This window comes from Dermacentor albipictus, chromosome 2, assembly GCF_038994185.2.
Source record: "Dermacentor albipictus isolate Rhodes 1998 colony chromosome 2, USDA_Dalb.pri_finalv2, whole genome shotgun sequence".
Classification (NCBI taxonomy): Eukaryota; Metazoa; Arthropoda; class Arachnida; order Ixodida; family Ixodidae; genus Dermacentor; species Dermacentor albipictus.
In genome coordinates, this window is record NC_091822.1 from 130,943,765 (window position 1) to 130,957,964 (window position 14,200).

General features: G+C 43.9%; 1 protein-coding gene across 2 annotated transcripts in view; it reads right to left on the reverse strand.

The window, feature by feature from the left end:
• Positions 1–92: 92 nt before the first annotated feature.
• Positions 93–14,200, reverse strand: part of LOC135912532 (tectonic-like complex member MKS1) — a 47,905-nt gene continuing 33,797 nt past the window's right edge. For both annotated transcript variants that reach the window (XM_070533978.1, XM_070533977.1), the window contains exons 8-10: positions 10,498–10,583; positions 6,496–6,546; positions 93–5,091 (exon numbers count right to left, since the gene is read on the reverse strand). In XM_070533978.1, coding sequence (XP_070390079.1) covers positions 4,983–5,091; positions 6,496–6,546; positions 10,498–10,583 — 246 coding nt within the window. In that variant the 3' untranslated portion in view covers positions 93–4,982. The remainder of the gene's footprint in view (positions 5,092–6,495; positions 6,547–10,497; positions 10,584–14,200) is intronic.

Below are 14,200 nucleotides of genomic sequence, written 5' to 3' on the forward strand. Positions count from 1 at the left end.
GGGTACTGATAATTCAGGCCGTAATGTAATGAGTAGGGCCGGTATAATGTAGCGATTCTCTTCGTCCAACTCTCTTCCTTTCTCATCATCATCTACCACTCGTGTCCAGCTGACCCTGGTGATAGCCAATATGCCGTTTGGATAACTGATGGAGCACGCAATAGGGAAAAACTGGAATAACATCGTTACATTATCCCAGCCTAGCACTTGTAGCTCCTTACCAAGTACAGTGACTCGCATATTTTCTTCTCAGCCCTTCTGTTTGTGGAAACCATTTACAGGTCTACCAGGGCGTCAATTTTTCCACTTTGCAATTGAAGAATGCGGTATCAGCATAGATCAGTAGAGCCATATTGGTGCTGCTGCTGTGTAGTCAGGGGCAAAATGTTGTGGACCTCAGGTTTAATGTGAAGAAAAAGAAAACGGAAAGGAATGCTTCCAAGTGTAGCCAACGAGCCAAGAATTTTAAAGTGCGGTGTGATGTTTCATATGTGATCATCATGGTTCTTGAGTCGTACTGTGGCTTTGTGCCACACCTGTTGTCTATAAAGCTTTGTCACCGACTGCACATTGATTTGAGGCATTTCTCATGTGTGATGCATTGTTGGTGAAACTGAAATTTTTCTTCGTAAGTGTTGGAGTGTGAAGGTTTGAAAGGATTTAGCGTGCAGGATGCTAACCTTGTGGGCATTTTTTTTACTGTGCAGTGGTTATGTACCGTGAATAGAAATGAACTGTGTGAAATGAATAGTATGTGCAGAATGAATTTGTACATTTTATATGTTGACATTCTGATGGTAGTTCCAACCTTCAGCGATTGTTTTTGTAACACTGGTTACATGTGACATGTCACTTAGCACAATGCATTGTCTTTTATATGTGCTCAGCATAGGCACCACCATTCGCTTACTGCATGTTGTAAATGTGTATGCCCGTTTTTCTTTTTTGTTGTTGTTTCTTTTTTCACGTAGTGCCTTTGTTATTGTATTGGTACATTACTTTGTTGCTTGCCAAAGAAGCTTCATCTGTTGTTGATCTGTTGACAATGGCCAATCATTTCTGTCAGAATTGTGAGCCGCGTTCATACATGCATAATTGAAGCTAGATAAGGTATGATTTAAGGATCTTTTAATGTATGCCTTCACAGTATTTCTTCATACAGCCATCATATTTATCAATCATTCAGCAGCTAGATTTCGGAGATGCAGAAGAGAAAAATTTCTACCAACTGCTAGAGATGTACGCTTTGCCAACTTTTCTTTAGTTCTTCCGGTGGCTGCCTTTGTATAGTAATTTTATTTGCCAAAGTTACAGAACATCAACAAGGGCACCATGCTTTGTGCACTGAACTGAAGCGAAATGTGATTTCTGTTGCAGTTTGTTCTCCGCTGTTGCTTGAAACAAGTGTGTGCTGAAGGATGATATAAACTTGTTCTTCGTAAGAATGAGAGCTCTCGGTGTGTTACTGCATGTACGTATGTAGTGGATCGCAAGTTATTGTTTCAGCTTCGACCTGGAGTGCGCTTTGCTTGAGCAGGACAAAAACATGTTTGAATCAAGTCTAGGAATCGTTAGCAGTAATACACATTTTACATCGCTTGTCCTCATATTGAAACACAAAGACGAAAATACTTCCGTGAGTTGCACTATTTACACATACTGCTGGACCCCCAATTTTAATTCCAGAAGAGGATCCACTTGTGCCCCTGACTGATGTGCTCAGCTTTAGAACAATGCAGCTTTTGCTGTTGATTTTTCAACACCCTGTGGCTGTTGCAGCACAGCTCAAGTCGCTCTTGCCCCATCAAATCCAACTTAACTAGCTTCATTTAATTTTGTGCTATTTTATTCATTTCGACTAACCCAAGACCTGAAATTGCTTAATGACTGGTTTTGGAATGCTGTACATTTGGAGCACTTTCATATAGTCGAGCCTAAATTGGTAAGCCTCAATTTGGTGAAATGGGTGATGTATCTAAATTGTTTTGCTTCCATGCAACATTCCTATTTAAGGCCGCAGACTTAATTTTCTTAATTTGGCCAAGTCATTTTGTCTGTTGCGGTCTTGTTTTACTGAAGCCTGCTAACATTGTGCAGATGTGTCTGCAGCTTTCATGAGGATGCATGAGGAAGCTGCATACAAGATGCTTTCCTGTTTTACAAGCCGACAGACATTTCGGTGCAAAAAGAATGCTGTCGTTTCAATCGTGTGGCTGATGCCAGTACCCTCGTATGCACAACAATGTGAAAAACCATGTATAGTATAAACCTTTTTGTGTATACACCTTCAAGATCAAAAAGAAGTATATGACAGTGCTGCGCAGCTGTTGGTCCAAGATCTTTTCAGGAACTCAACGACAAGTTTTCTTTTCACATGTACATCAAGCGACTTTAATGACATTTGACAGTTTGTCGATTTCATTTCCTACATTTTAAGCCATTCCACTTCTACCTCATCAACAGTGCCGAAATGCTTGGTGCTGTCGCTGTGCAATTGATGTTCACCAAAAAGTGCCAAAATGTGCTATGTGATCCATAAATCCAGCATGTCTACTACAAGAAAAAGCCGAGTCTTGGTTCTCGAGGACAGTGCTTCTGAGCTGCAGAAGTTTAGGCAGACTCAGGAGTCGGAAACACTGCGGCACCCTGCTCGATGCTTAGTGCAAACTGAAGAGGGATGAACTTACACATATACACAAGCGCGAACATGAACTTCATATGATACACTTCTATCGATCTCAGATTTTGGAACCTTGCTGGAAACATGCCTTACCATAAACAACTGTTTTGATCCAGTTTGCCAGTGTTCAACAGCTCACTTCTGTCCAACTTATGAGGGGTGTTCAAAAAATTTTTATTTTCGGTACTGTAAACTTGGAACCAGCATACAGACTAGTCATCAAAATGAGTGCATGTCTCTAGTTTTAGTGGAATAGGAAAACTGTGTTTTACGTAGTACAGTGGAACACCTGTAGGACATCAAAACAAAAAATTGCAGTGTCCAAGAGGAGAGCTGGTTGATGCACGAGCAGTGAACCACTTTTAGCATTTGAATGTCCACAATGCCAAGGAGACTCATGCTGAGCTGCTGACAGTGTACGGTCACAATGCCCCAACTTACGACATTGTTGTGAAATGGTGACAACAATTTCAATGTGGTCCAACAAGCCTGTACGACGAAGACCGCTGCTCAATAATGAATCACAAATCTATGTGGTAGTAGGGGCTTTAGTGCTTCCTGATTGGCGGGTAACTTTTGAAAAAAATAGTGCAGCAGGTTAACATGAGTGTAGACTCAGGTTGAACTCCCACACAGGTCTCATTGCTCAAGTTCTGCTCTTTCATGGAAATGCTGTGAACCTTATGAACAACCTTTGTAAAGCACTGTATCTCCTCGTTGCAACATCATACCCAACCATCTTTGTAAGAGCACCACAACAGCCAGCAATGAAGCTACTTTTTGACTCCTCATTGAAACGGCAAGGTTGATGTTAGACAGGCAACACCATTGAAACCATAGCAAGAGCCATAAGAGCTTTGAGCCTGTCCATATAAGTACACCATTTACAGAATTCCAAACGTTTGGATGTAGTCAGTAGTGCTGGTTGTGCCATCTTGTGATGCTGAGTTCACTCGGGCCGCACTGAACTATTGTTGCAATAATCATTTTTATTGTGCTTAGCTGCTCAAATAAAGACATTGGCAGCAACGTAATCACAAAAGCCATTGCAGTTCCACTGCCTTTTTCTCTCAGCAAGAAGACTCGTGTGAGACAAGAAGACACAGGTCAAGACATGACAGTGTGTCTTTGTACACAAACTAGGGGACAAAAACATGTGAAGAGACACACACAAATGCAAGCTTCCAACTGGCAGGCTGGGCGAAGTTTATGTACAGGCATGATATGACAGACACCCAGTTTGGTTGCTGTGGAGTGACAAGAATAAGGAACTAAAACAAACAAGTAGAGTGTAAGTGATGCTGACGTGTAGTACGCACTGAACGACCTAGATACACCCGACACGATGGGCTGATGGGGTCACGGCTATACACAACTGGATCTCCTCTGCTTATCGTGTTGGGTGCATCTAGGTTGTTCAGCGCATGCCACACATGTTGGCGTCACTTACACTTGACTTGTTTGTATTACAGTTTCTTGTAACTCCACAGTAACCTAACCAGATGTACAGTTGCGTTCAGTATGGGCTGCAACACAGTGCCATCGGTCGAATGGGCTCCAAGATTGTATGGCCACGCCGACATACAAAAATATGGTTTAATAAATATCAGTAACTGGAATAGTGTTTCTTTCACTAATTTTGTGTATGTTGGTGCTGCCACACAGCCCCTTCGACCACGGGCAATGTGTTGCAGCTCGTACTGAACGCGACTGTAGGTCATATTGTGCCGGTAAATAAACTTCACTCAGCCTACCAATAAAATTCAATTGGAAGTTTGCGCTTGTGTCTGTCTCCTCACGCATTTTTGTATTTCTGTTTATGCACAAAACCTACCGTCATAGTCCACAGGTACGAACTCACCCAAACCAGTAGCCTACTCCAGCTAAGACACTTTTGACAGGAGTCAGAATGCGCAAAACAATTAACAGCAGGACAGAGACAATGGCACAATGATAACAACAAAGAATGCAGCATGACTACACTCATCACAAAAAACTTGCCAAATCTGAATTCCATAAAGCGCATTATGCCAAAATGTTACACAACAGCATTATGCTTTAATTCGGTTGCTTAGGACAATACTTCTTTGTGCAGTAAGACAGGTCTAACATGTTTTCGTTGAACAAAGCATCACAAGCTATTGCAACCAGCGCTACTGTGTTTCCACCGTCTATGTTTCCACCATAATGTTAGTACATGTACGAGCAGGTGAAAACTTGACGTTATGAGCTCTTTACTTGGAAATGCAATTTGCAGTCATTATTGTTGCTTGCGTCAGAGCAGCAATCCTTCACTTGTTGCTCAGGTCTGGGCCAGGGCTGTGTGCCTGGCACGTGCCGCCAGCATCCTGCTCCTGGCCCGGTGAAAGGATGCCAGCGCGGCAGTGATGCTTGACTGGCTCACCTGCCGTCTGCACCACATGAGAGGGGAGGCGAGATTATATGTTACATACACCCAAAACAAAAGGCTGGCAGCACATTCTTGCACTGCGACTGCATTGCAGTAAATTCCAACAGCACTAAGTCTTGCACCTACTTGGGTGCATAGATATGTCACACAACCAACCATTTATCCAGGATTCATACATTAGGGACGTTATGAAATCGTGGGTGAAGAGGCAAGGAGGTCTGCTTATGTTCTTGAGCAGGCAAAAATCATTCATCAGCGCACAACACTTACACAACACAAGGGTGATCTTAGGCTGGTGCGAGTGGCATCAGAAAGTGCGCTGGCAATGCACGTGTAGAGAACTGCAGGGCATAAAGCACTCATGCAGCACTATGAACTGGCTTTCTGTTCTCTCCTTTTTTTTTTTTTTCTTCTTTGCAGGATGCACTGAGTTTTGCATTATGGTGGAGAAACCTGCATACAAATTACGCCTTCAAAGCTTCATCCTTTTACAACTGCAGTATTGTTTTAATTAGCGTACTATAAAATTATTGAATTGGTCAAGCATTGTGACAACCTTTAACGTCGCTTGCAACTGGAACGAGAATGTTTGTGCTGTGTCCCCTACCATTGTCTTTATCATTGAGGTCATTTTCTCACTTCCATGTTAATTATAATGCTCAATTAGGTGATTTGAGAGTCTAAGAGCTACCTCCTGATTAGACTTAAATATTTTGTTGAGTGTGCTTTAAAAGGAGGGAAATGCTTGCAGAAATCATAACATACTACCTTGTGACAAAGTATGCCTCTAAAGGTGCATTATTTTTACTATACACTGTAAAAGAACAGTTTACGCCCTTTGGAGTGTATCTCTGTCTCAGAACAACAACCATTTGTCTTGCTTGTCTTTCCTTTCTTGGAAACTCCATTTTCTACTTTCCTGTCGAGAATGCTATGCCACCTTGATAACGCACATGCCATTCGTGACCTGTAAGTACTGGTGTACGGCACTAGGGAAAGGAAAGGCATGCAAAATAGATGACACTTCTTGCTGTGGGACAAAGACATGCCCCAAAGTTTGCATTGTGTTTTTACAGTGTCGGCAGGATGTCGCAACCATTGTTTGCTCTAACCCTCCCCATACACTCATCATTGCCCTGCTGACTTTGCTCTTAGCTATCAAGAATTTCTTTGTAGGCAGTTTAATTGCCTGCACCATGGTCTTGCACTTTCTCACGACTGCCTGTACACTTTCGGCAAACAATATCTTTGAGAGTTTTCTTACTTTCAATAAAGGGCAAGCCTGTAAGAAGGCAAAGCTGTCTACAATCGGCCTGTAGACAGCTTATAGGCTGTCTAAAGGTCTCAATTTCTCTCATAAGGAAAGGCGAGGAACAGGTGAGATGAGCAGCATTGAAGCACTTACCCAATCGACCCCAGAACTCTTCGTGCTATCTCCGTCTCCCTGGCTTTGAACCTAAATGCACAGGTAGAGAAAATGGAACAGCATTCTTTTTTCTCACACCTTCCTTCTCAAGACTCAAACTCAAGACAGCTCTTTAATTGTCCATTTAAGTCAGCCCTTATTGCCGACAGGTCTCTCACAAACCTGAAAAACTACTTCCTTGCACTTGGTTATAGCACAGGCAGAATGACAAGGACAGAGGGAGGTGCATTATACAAACACTCAGTGTGATAAAAGCATGCTTCCTTGATCTTGTGGTACATGCCTATGCTAGCCTCAGCAGCTCCATGTATGTGGCCAGAGTCCGTTTCTCCAGTTCATTCGGATAAAAGCGTATTTTCTTCGCCTGAACAAAAACATACATAATGATAATTAATGATAGTCCAGTCATTGTGGTGTGAACTTCTCCTCTTGTCCTTTGTGTTTTTTGACTGGTTTTTTCCTTCAAGTATGTACCAACTGGCCCGGATTCAACCCTTCTGCAAAGGATTAACATCACATGGCTGTTCCTTGCGTTCACTTTTCACCCTCTATTGCCGCATTTTCAGGTGGCATTTGAAATATACTATGCATTCATTTTTCGTCATTAGTGAAAATGCAGTTGTATGTCACACTCAAAGTATCGATCTGAAAAATTTGGTGGCAGCAAAATGATTACATGGTTGACATACAGTGTTTCCTGTATCTAGGTTTATCTTATGCCAAATTTTGTTACCTTATCATTTATGGTATAATAATGAAGAGACTGAAAGCTGCTGTCCATGGGGGTGGACATTCGGTCTGATGAGGTTAATAACATTTTGCACTAGCATCTTGTTGCAATGGCCAGAAATTAAGCTGACACATCTAAGTATAGGCACGATTGATCTATGAAAATTTTGTGCATTTTAATCGAGCTGCCATGGTAGCAGTTACAAAAGTGGGAGGGCCGCAGTGCAAGCGTTCTTTAACGACATTCTAATTTTCCATTTTGTTCGCAAAATGCTGTTATGAAGTAACTTGCAGGGATTACCCTCACGGTAGCATGTAAGTGCGCAAAATTGCCACCTCTCGGTACAGCCTTTTAAATAGCACTTCACCAGGCACCATCGGAAGTTTTGTTTACACACTGAAAGTTGTAAAGTGTCGTCCTGAGAGCGTTCTGCAGCAAGTTTCCTTAAAGGGCCCCTCACCAGGCCCCGTATCAAATTTTGGTCATCCGCTCATTAATATCCAAGATAGAAATATTTCAGTGCCGCGAACCCATGATTTCAGCAGGCGGGCTCCACTGCCAAGCAAGACGCTCTTTCCACTCGCCTCGTCTATCCAATACCAGTCTAGCCTCCGCAAGCGAAATTCCTTCCCTGCGTTCTCTCATACCGAACCTCGAGGATCGCGTGACGCATACGTCACAAGCCCCGCCTTCACTTTTTTTCTCCTCGCTTTTTTTTTCGGCGCTGCGCACTTCCGCTGACAGCGTCGCGTGCGAGCTTTTGTCTCGTTCGCGCAGCGCACGATTTTGCGCGCTGTGCACAAGGACACATGACTAGCGGTATACTTCAGTACTACACGAACACTGAGGCAGAACAAGCAGATCGCAGAGCATGATCACGCGCTGCAACACGATAGAAAATTGCATAGTTTCGGTACCTGTGCAGGTGACTGCGCGACCGTGCGAAAAAGCAGACGAAGCGGAAGTACATCTCTCTCGCTTCGGAGCGAAGTAAAACAAAAAACAGGCAGACATTCCGCTTGTGTGTTTCATTATTTCTCTAAACTTCTATTCGTCAATTCAAGCAACAGATCACGCAAACAACAGATGGTGCCTTGAATAATTCTAGAAGTCGCGTGTCACCACAAGCGACATCACACTGCGGACCCGAGTACGTAGGCGCAGGGACGAGAGTACGTCACCGTCCGGCTTGGAGCGCAGCGCCCGCGAGGAGAAGGGAAAACGGCGTTCGCATTGAAATTTCAGACCTTTCCGCGACGCAGATGTAATTCTTTGCAAACACGATCGTTAGCGCGCATTGTATGCTCTGCGCTTATCAGCTAAAATGGCCAGACCTGGTGAGGGGCCCTTTAAGAGGGTTTGGTAATAGCGGCGATAGAAGCAATTTAAGTGTAGCTATAGGATGGCTATCGGCATTCTTTCTCTGCATTCTCCCATGTGAGAGCTGGAAACCCACGTCGTGTTTACTTTAAAAAAAAAAACGAGCCCCGCCACCTTTTCTCTCTTTCCCTTTCTATCGCGGCGCAGTTCCATTGGCGGTTTCGCTGTGCGTGTCAGGGTAAACTACCCTGTTAACATTGTTGCTATTTGTGCGCTGGAGGGGGGCACGTGACGTGGTAGGCAAGAAAGCATATACTGAAGCAATCTTTTGCAAAGCTGCAGCCCTGGTGGTTGTCTCACTTAATTTCTCATTAGCAACTTTTAAATAGCAACTAAGCAGACGACGCGTGTACCTGCATGGTGGCCGGCGGATGTGACGTAAGTACCAGCGCGTCCCCTCCGAAATGTTTCAGCGCCAAGGAAAACATTGACAGTAGAGAAGAGAAGCCTGGGACATAGAGAAAGAAATTTCTTTCTCTATGCCTGGGAGGCTTCGCTCCAGAGCGAGGCTGAAGACGACCAGCATCGAGCAATCCGCCTGGCCGTTGAGGCCGTGAAGACTCACCGCCCTCAACGCGCGGGGACTGCTTCGTCCTCCTTCTCTACCTACGTGTAGGTTAAGGGGCGGGCACCCCAGCTTGGTGGAGCAATAAAGTTTTCAATCAATCAATCAATCAATCAGCGCGCCAAAGGCAGCGCGTTCCGAGCCGTGCGAGCGGTAATAGGGTTTCCTTTTCTTTTTCTCTTTCCAGCTTCGCTATCGAAAACGTCTACTTGAGCCTTTCGTGACGCATCCACTCGTATCTCAAACGTAAACATTTGAACTGAGACTGCTCTATGCCTGCACTGTTTAAAAGTAGGCCTATCTTTCTTTCGTTCTTTTTATTTATTTATTTTTTCCTCCTTATTTTTTACGCGCTGTTTTCGCTGGCTAAGAGCCTTGCGGCCCTGTGAAAAAAAGGGGGGTGGGAATTCGCTTTCGTTTGAGTTCCCAGTTGTTTGTGCGGCGTGCCATCGTTTGGACGTACGACCATCGCATCGTTATTCACCCGCTGAGCTAGCGTGTCTGCTATGCCCAAATCTAGCAGCCGAACGTGCCAAAACACCCGAACGTGCCAACGCAGGATGTGCGAGGCGACTCTATGCGAAGCACGAACGCAGACTTCGTTAAGTCCCCCGGAAGACAGAAAAAAGGTGCGTGAACATTTTTGTCGCGGATTCCTATGCACGCCTACCGCGACCTTTCCGTGTCCTCGAGTTTCCAGCTGTAGCTGCGCGAGCGTTAATCTTTATTTATTGAGTAAATAATATCGCTCTTTACTGTAGTACGTGGAGGCGGCGGCGGTGGACTCGATTACGTCGAACGGGCAACCGAAGCCCCGCAGCTTCTGCGCTGGTGAAATTCGCTAAAGCTCTCTAACAGAACGAAATATTAGTCGACCTATACCAGATTACATGTCGGATTGGGCCTTACGCAAGAAAAGCGGGCATCGCATGCATTACGATATGCCACCTTCATATTTTATGCTTTCAGAAAAGAAAGAGGCGACGATGGCCTGTCATTCTGCAATACTGGAGCACCAACAAGTCGCAGCGGTTTCGCGTAACGATTTCTATTTCATTTATTTTTCTTTCTGTACTTGCACCGAAATTGGAAGTGCACATATAAGCGACCTTTCCCTTTCCTTTACATTATATATATATATATATATATATATATATATATATATATATATATATATATATATATATATATATATATATATATATATATATATATATATATATATATATATATATATATATATATATATATATGCACGGGCGATGGAGCCAAGAGACGTAAAGCAATAATGCAAGGGGGTTCTCACGTGGTCTGGCGCACGACATTCAGCAGCACCTTCACAGTTCCGCTGGATTCCGTGCACAGGGAGTACCTGCTGAGCCGCTTGCTCCGCTGTCGTCGAGAGAAGAAAAATAATAAGGAGGAGGGGTAAGGAGAGGAGAAAAGGGAGGCGCGCAATCGGCGAACGAGAAATACCTTCGCGCCGTCACTTCGTTTATGCGCTCATCATTCAGCTCCTCGTTCGAGGAGCTGAGGCGGCAGTGCGAGGGAAAGAAGAAAATCCAAGGTTACGGAAGTGCCTGCTCGGGCGAATCCTTGTCTCGTAATAAAGAAAGACTAAGCGAAAGAGTGAGAAGGAGAAGTGAAAAAAAAAAAGACAATTGATGGCCCCTTGTGATGTACGCGCTGCTGGGAACAGACCGATCACGTAAAAGGAAACTGGGTATATTTGGGCCTCACGCAAGCTGCCTTTATGAAAGCGTGCATGCGTTACACGCGGACAGAGTTTTCTTCAAATATCGAGGGGAAAATAAGACCGGAAGATGCACCAAATTAAGGAGCCCGCGGTGCCGCTGAAGCGTTTCCTTACGGGAACTATACCACGCTTGTGAACGTTGCGCCCTTTGGGGTCACAGTTTGTCCAACAACGTTCGATAATCGCCATCGTGTCGTGCGCGTGTATGTGTGCGAGTGATTGACGAGCTTTATTGCTGTATTGAACAACGAAAAAGAGCACACTATACTCCAAAATGACCTTTCGCACCTCTCTAAATCTCCGCCCGCTCGGCAACACAGTCTTTCAGTGTAGATCTAGGGTGCATATACGGAGAATATAGTCTCCAACGGAGAGATAAGAGGCACGAAACGAAAGTCGCTGCGTTTTTACGAGAGCGAATCAGAAAGTCTTTGCCCCTATTTTTTTTTATTATCCAAGAAATAAGGTACATACAGGTAATCACAAATTTACGCTCTATTCTAGGTGCCTTACCTTATTTTTTCCGCATAGTCCCCAGTCGGGTGGAGACATTTGTCCCATGGCAGCACTAAATTCGAGAAACATTGTCGCCAGTCAGCGACGCACGCAGCCTCCCCGAGGCTTCGCGGCCTTTTGCGAACTTGCAACGAGACCACCTGACACTTCTCAAAGCGAGGCACCTTTCCCCATACGTGGGCTTAATTTAGCTCTGGATTTCGATGGGCGCTCGTCCCTTGCCCCGTAGAGAACGAATCACACTTCGTTGCTCTTATGTCGCGAAAATGTGAATATGGTCCCTAGAATATCCTAGGGACCATAGTGTGAAGCACAAACGCCATCTTCAACAATAGGGAGCCTACATGTTGCGCGCCTGCTCACGTAGGCTCCCTATTCAACAAATAACAGCAGCGCCGTGCCGCCGAGCTACCGGCAGATAAGGCCGGGCCGGTTCAAGAAAGGTCCGCCGCTGGGAATGGATATGTTGACCTAGCGTTTGCAGCCGTAATTTGGCTTAAAAAAATAGGGGCAAAGACTTTCCGATTCGCCCTCGTGTGTGTGTGTGTGTGTGTATATATATATATATATATATATATATATATATATATATATATATATATATATATATAAACGAGAAGAAAGGGGGTTAACCGAGGGACCCGATAATTATTAGTCATATAATGAGAAGCCAACAAACACTGACACCAAGTACAACATAGGGGAAATTGCATGTGCTTAATAAATGAAATAAAGTAATGATAAATTAACGGAAATTAAAGTGGATGAAAAAACAACTTGCCGCAGGTGGGAACCGAACCCACAACCTTCGCATGTCGCGTGCGATGCTCTACCAATTGAGCTACCGCGGCGGCGTTTACCCATCCACTTTCTTGGGTATTTATGTGTACTAGTAGAACCCTGGGAGTGTTAGCCAGCGCCCCCACTCACTGACCTTGGCGGCGGACGTGGAACGTCTTTTTTGCCGCAGGCGTCACGAGAACGTGAACTTTTCGGGTGAAGACAACTGGTCAATAAACCCACATATGCTACCTGAAGGCATCAATGTTGCCGGATTCGAGACCCTCGTTATGTAATAAACGAGAAGAAAGGGGGTTAACCGTTAACGGTTAATATATATATATATATATATATATATATATATATATATATATATATATATATATATATATATATATATATATATCCGTCTTGTTCTAGTGCAACAGGTAGTGCCGACCATAGTGCGCTCGTGCCTCAACTAGAGTGAACGTAGTACATACGTCATCTTGCCTTTTCACTGTCGTCTGCTTCCTCCTCCTTGAGTGCGCCTCCTGACTCGCTTGTCCTCACTGATCGTTCATGCCTGCCTCGTGCACCGCATCAAGAACTCTATATGCAATATTAGCCCAGATGCGCGAAATGAACTTTGGGACAAGCATAGTTATGCAGAAGGATAGACAGTTGGGCGAGTTGGTACGGTAAGATGATTTTGGCTTCTAGCGCGAAGTGAAACACGGACACAGAAAGGAGCAGATTAGCGCTCGTCCTGTCTGCTCCTTTCTGTGTCCGTGTTTCACATCGCGCTAGAAGCAAAAAACAAAAACAAAAAAACAAGCATAGTTACTCATGCAAAAAGGATGTGCTGTTCAAAAGCGTAACAAGAGACCCGGTTAACGAAGAAAGGCATAAGGAACGTGGCGCGCGAGCATAACGGAAAAAAAGAAAATATATATATATACGGCACAACGGCACAAACTATATATATACTAAACATACGGCACAAGCTATATATATATATATATATATATATATATATATATATATATATATATATATATATATATATATATATATATATATATATAGTTTGTGCCGTATGTGGTCTAGCTTCCCGCTTTTCGGTTATCGATTTTATGTTGGAGTATCTTCCGCGTATATGCGCCTGGTGGTTTGACGTCAGGACGCGAATTCAGCCCAAAATGGCTGCAGAAACGGTCGAAACGCGATGTATTTGTGGCTCAGACACAGACAGAAAAGAGAGAAAGCAACTAAAACAATGCCAAGCAGGATGTTTGTTCTCTCCTTTCATTCTTCTTTTCACGTGGACTTCATTCAGCAAAATGCACTGGACACGCGCGTGGCCGTTCAATGCGGAACTATACTCGGCGATCGATTTTCATCGCTGGGCCGTCGGGCTTTCAAAGGGGCGCTGATCCTCAATACGGTATGCCTGTTTTATTTATTTATTTATTTATTTATTTATTTATTTATTTATTTATTTATTTACTTTGTTTTATTTATCGCCGTCCGCTCTCCTCTGTGCATCCATATATTCGACCAGTACACGTGCGTATACAGTGTGGTCTACTGTGACATACATATATATATACTGTGGGTCTTCGAGTTTGCCAGTGCACTGCATATGCGATCCAGAAAAAACAACAATGAAGTCAGGGGTTTGTAGCTTTCGCATTTTCCACGCCACCGGTCCATCGGCGCGCGCACGCACACACGCACACATCTGTGACAACTCCATATGTCTCTAAAAGAACATAGCGGCCTAAGTCATATATGTTACCGGAAGTCATATATGTTACCGGCGGTAAAAACGAAACAAAGAAATCGCACTTTTTTATGCCGCACGGCAAACTTTCAAATTTAAGTAAATGAATAAAAAGTTATTGCTACTCGAACATTTGGCGTCTGTTCCGCATTCTTCAGCCAGCTTTTATTGCGGCGCGTATACATACACTTG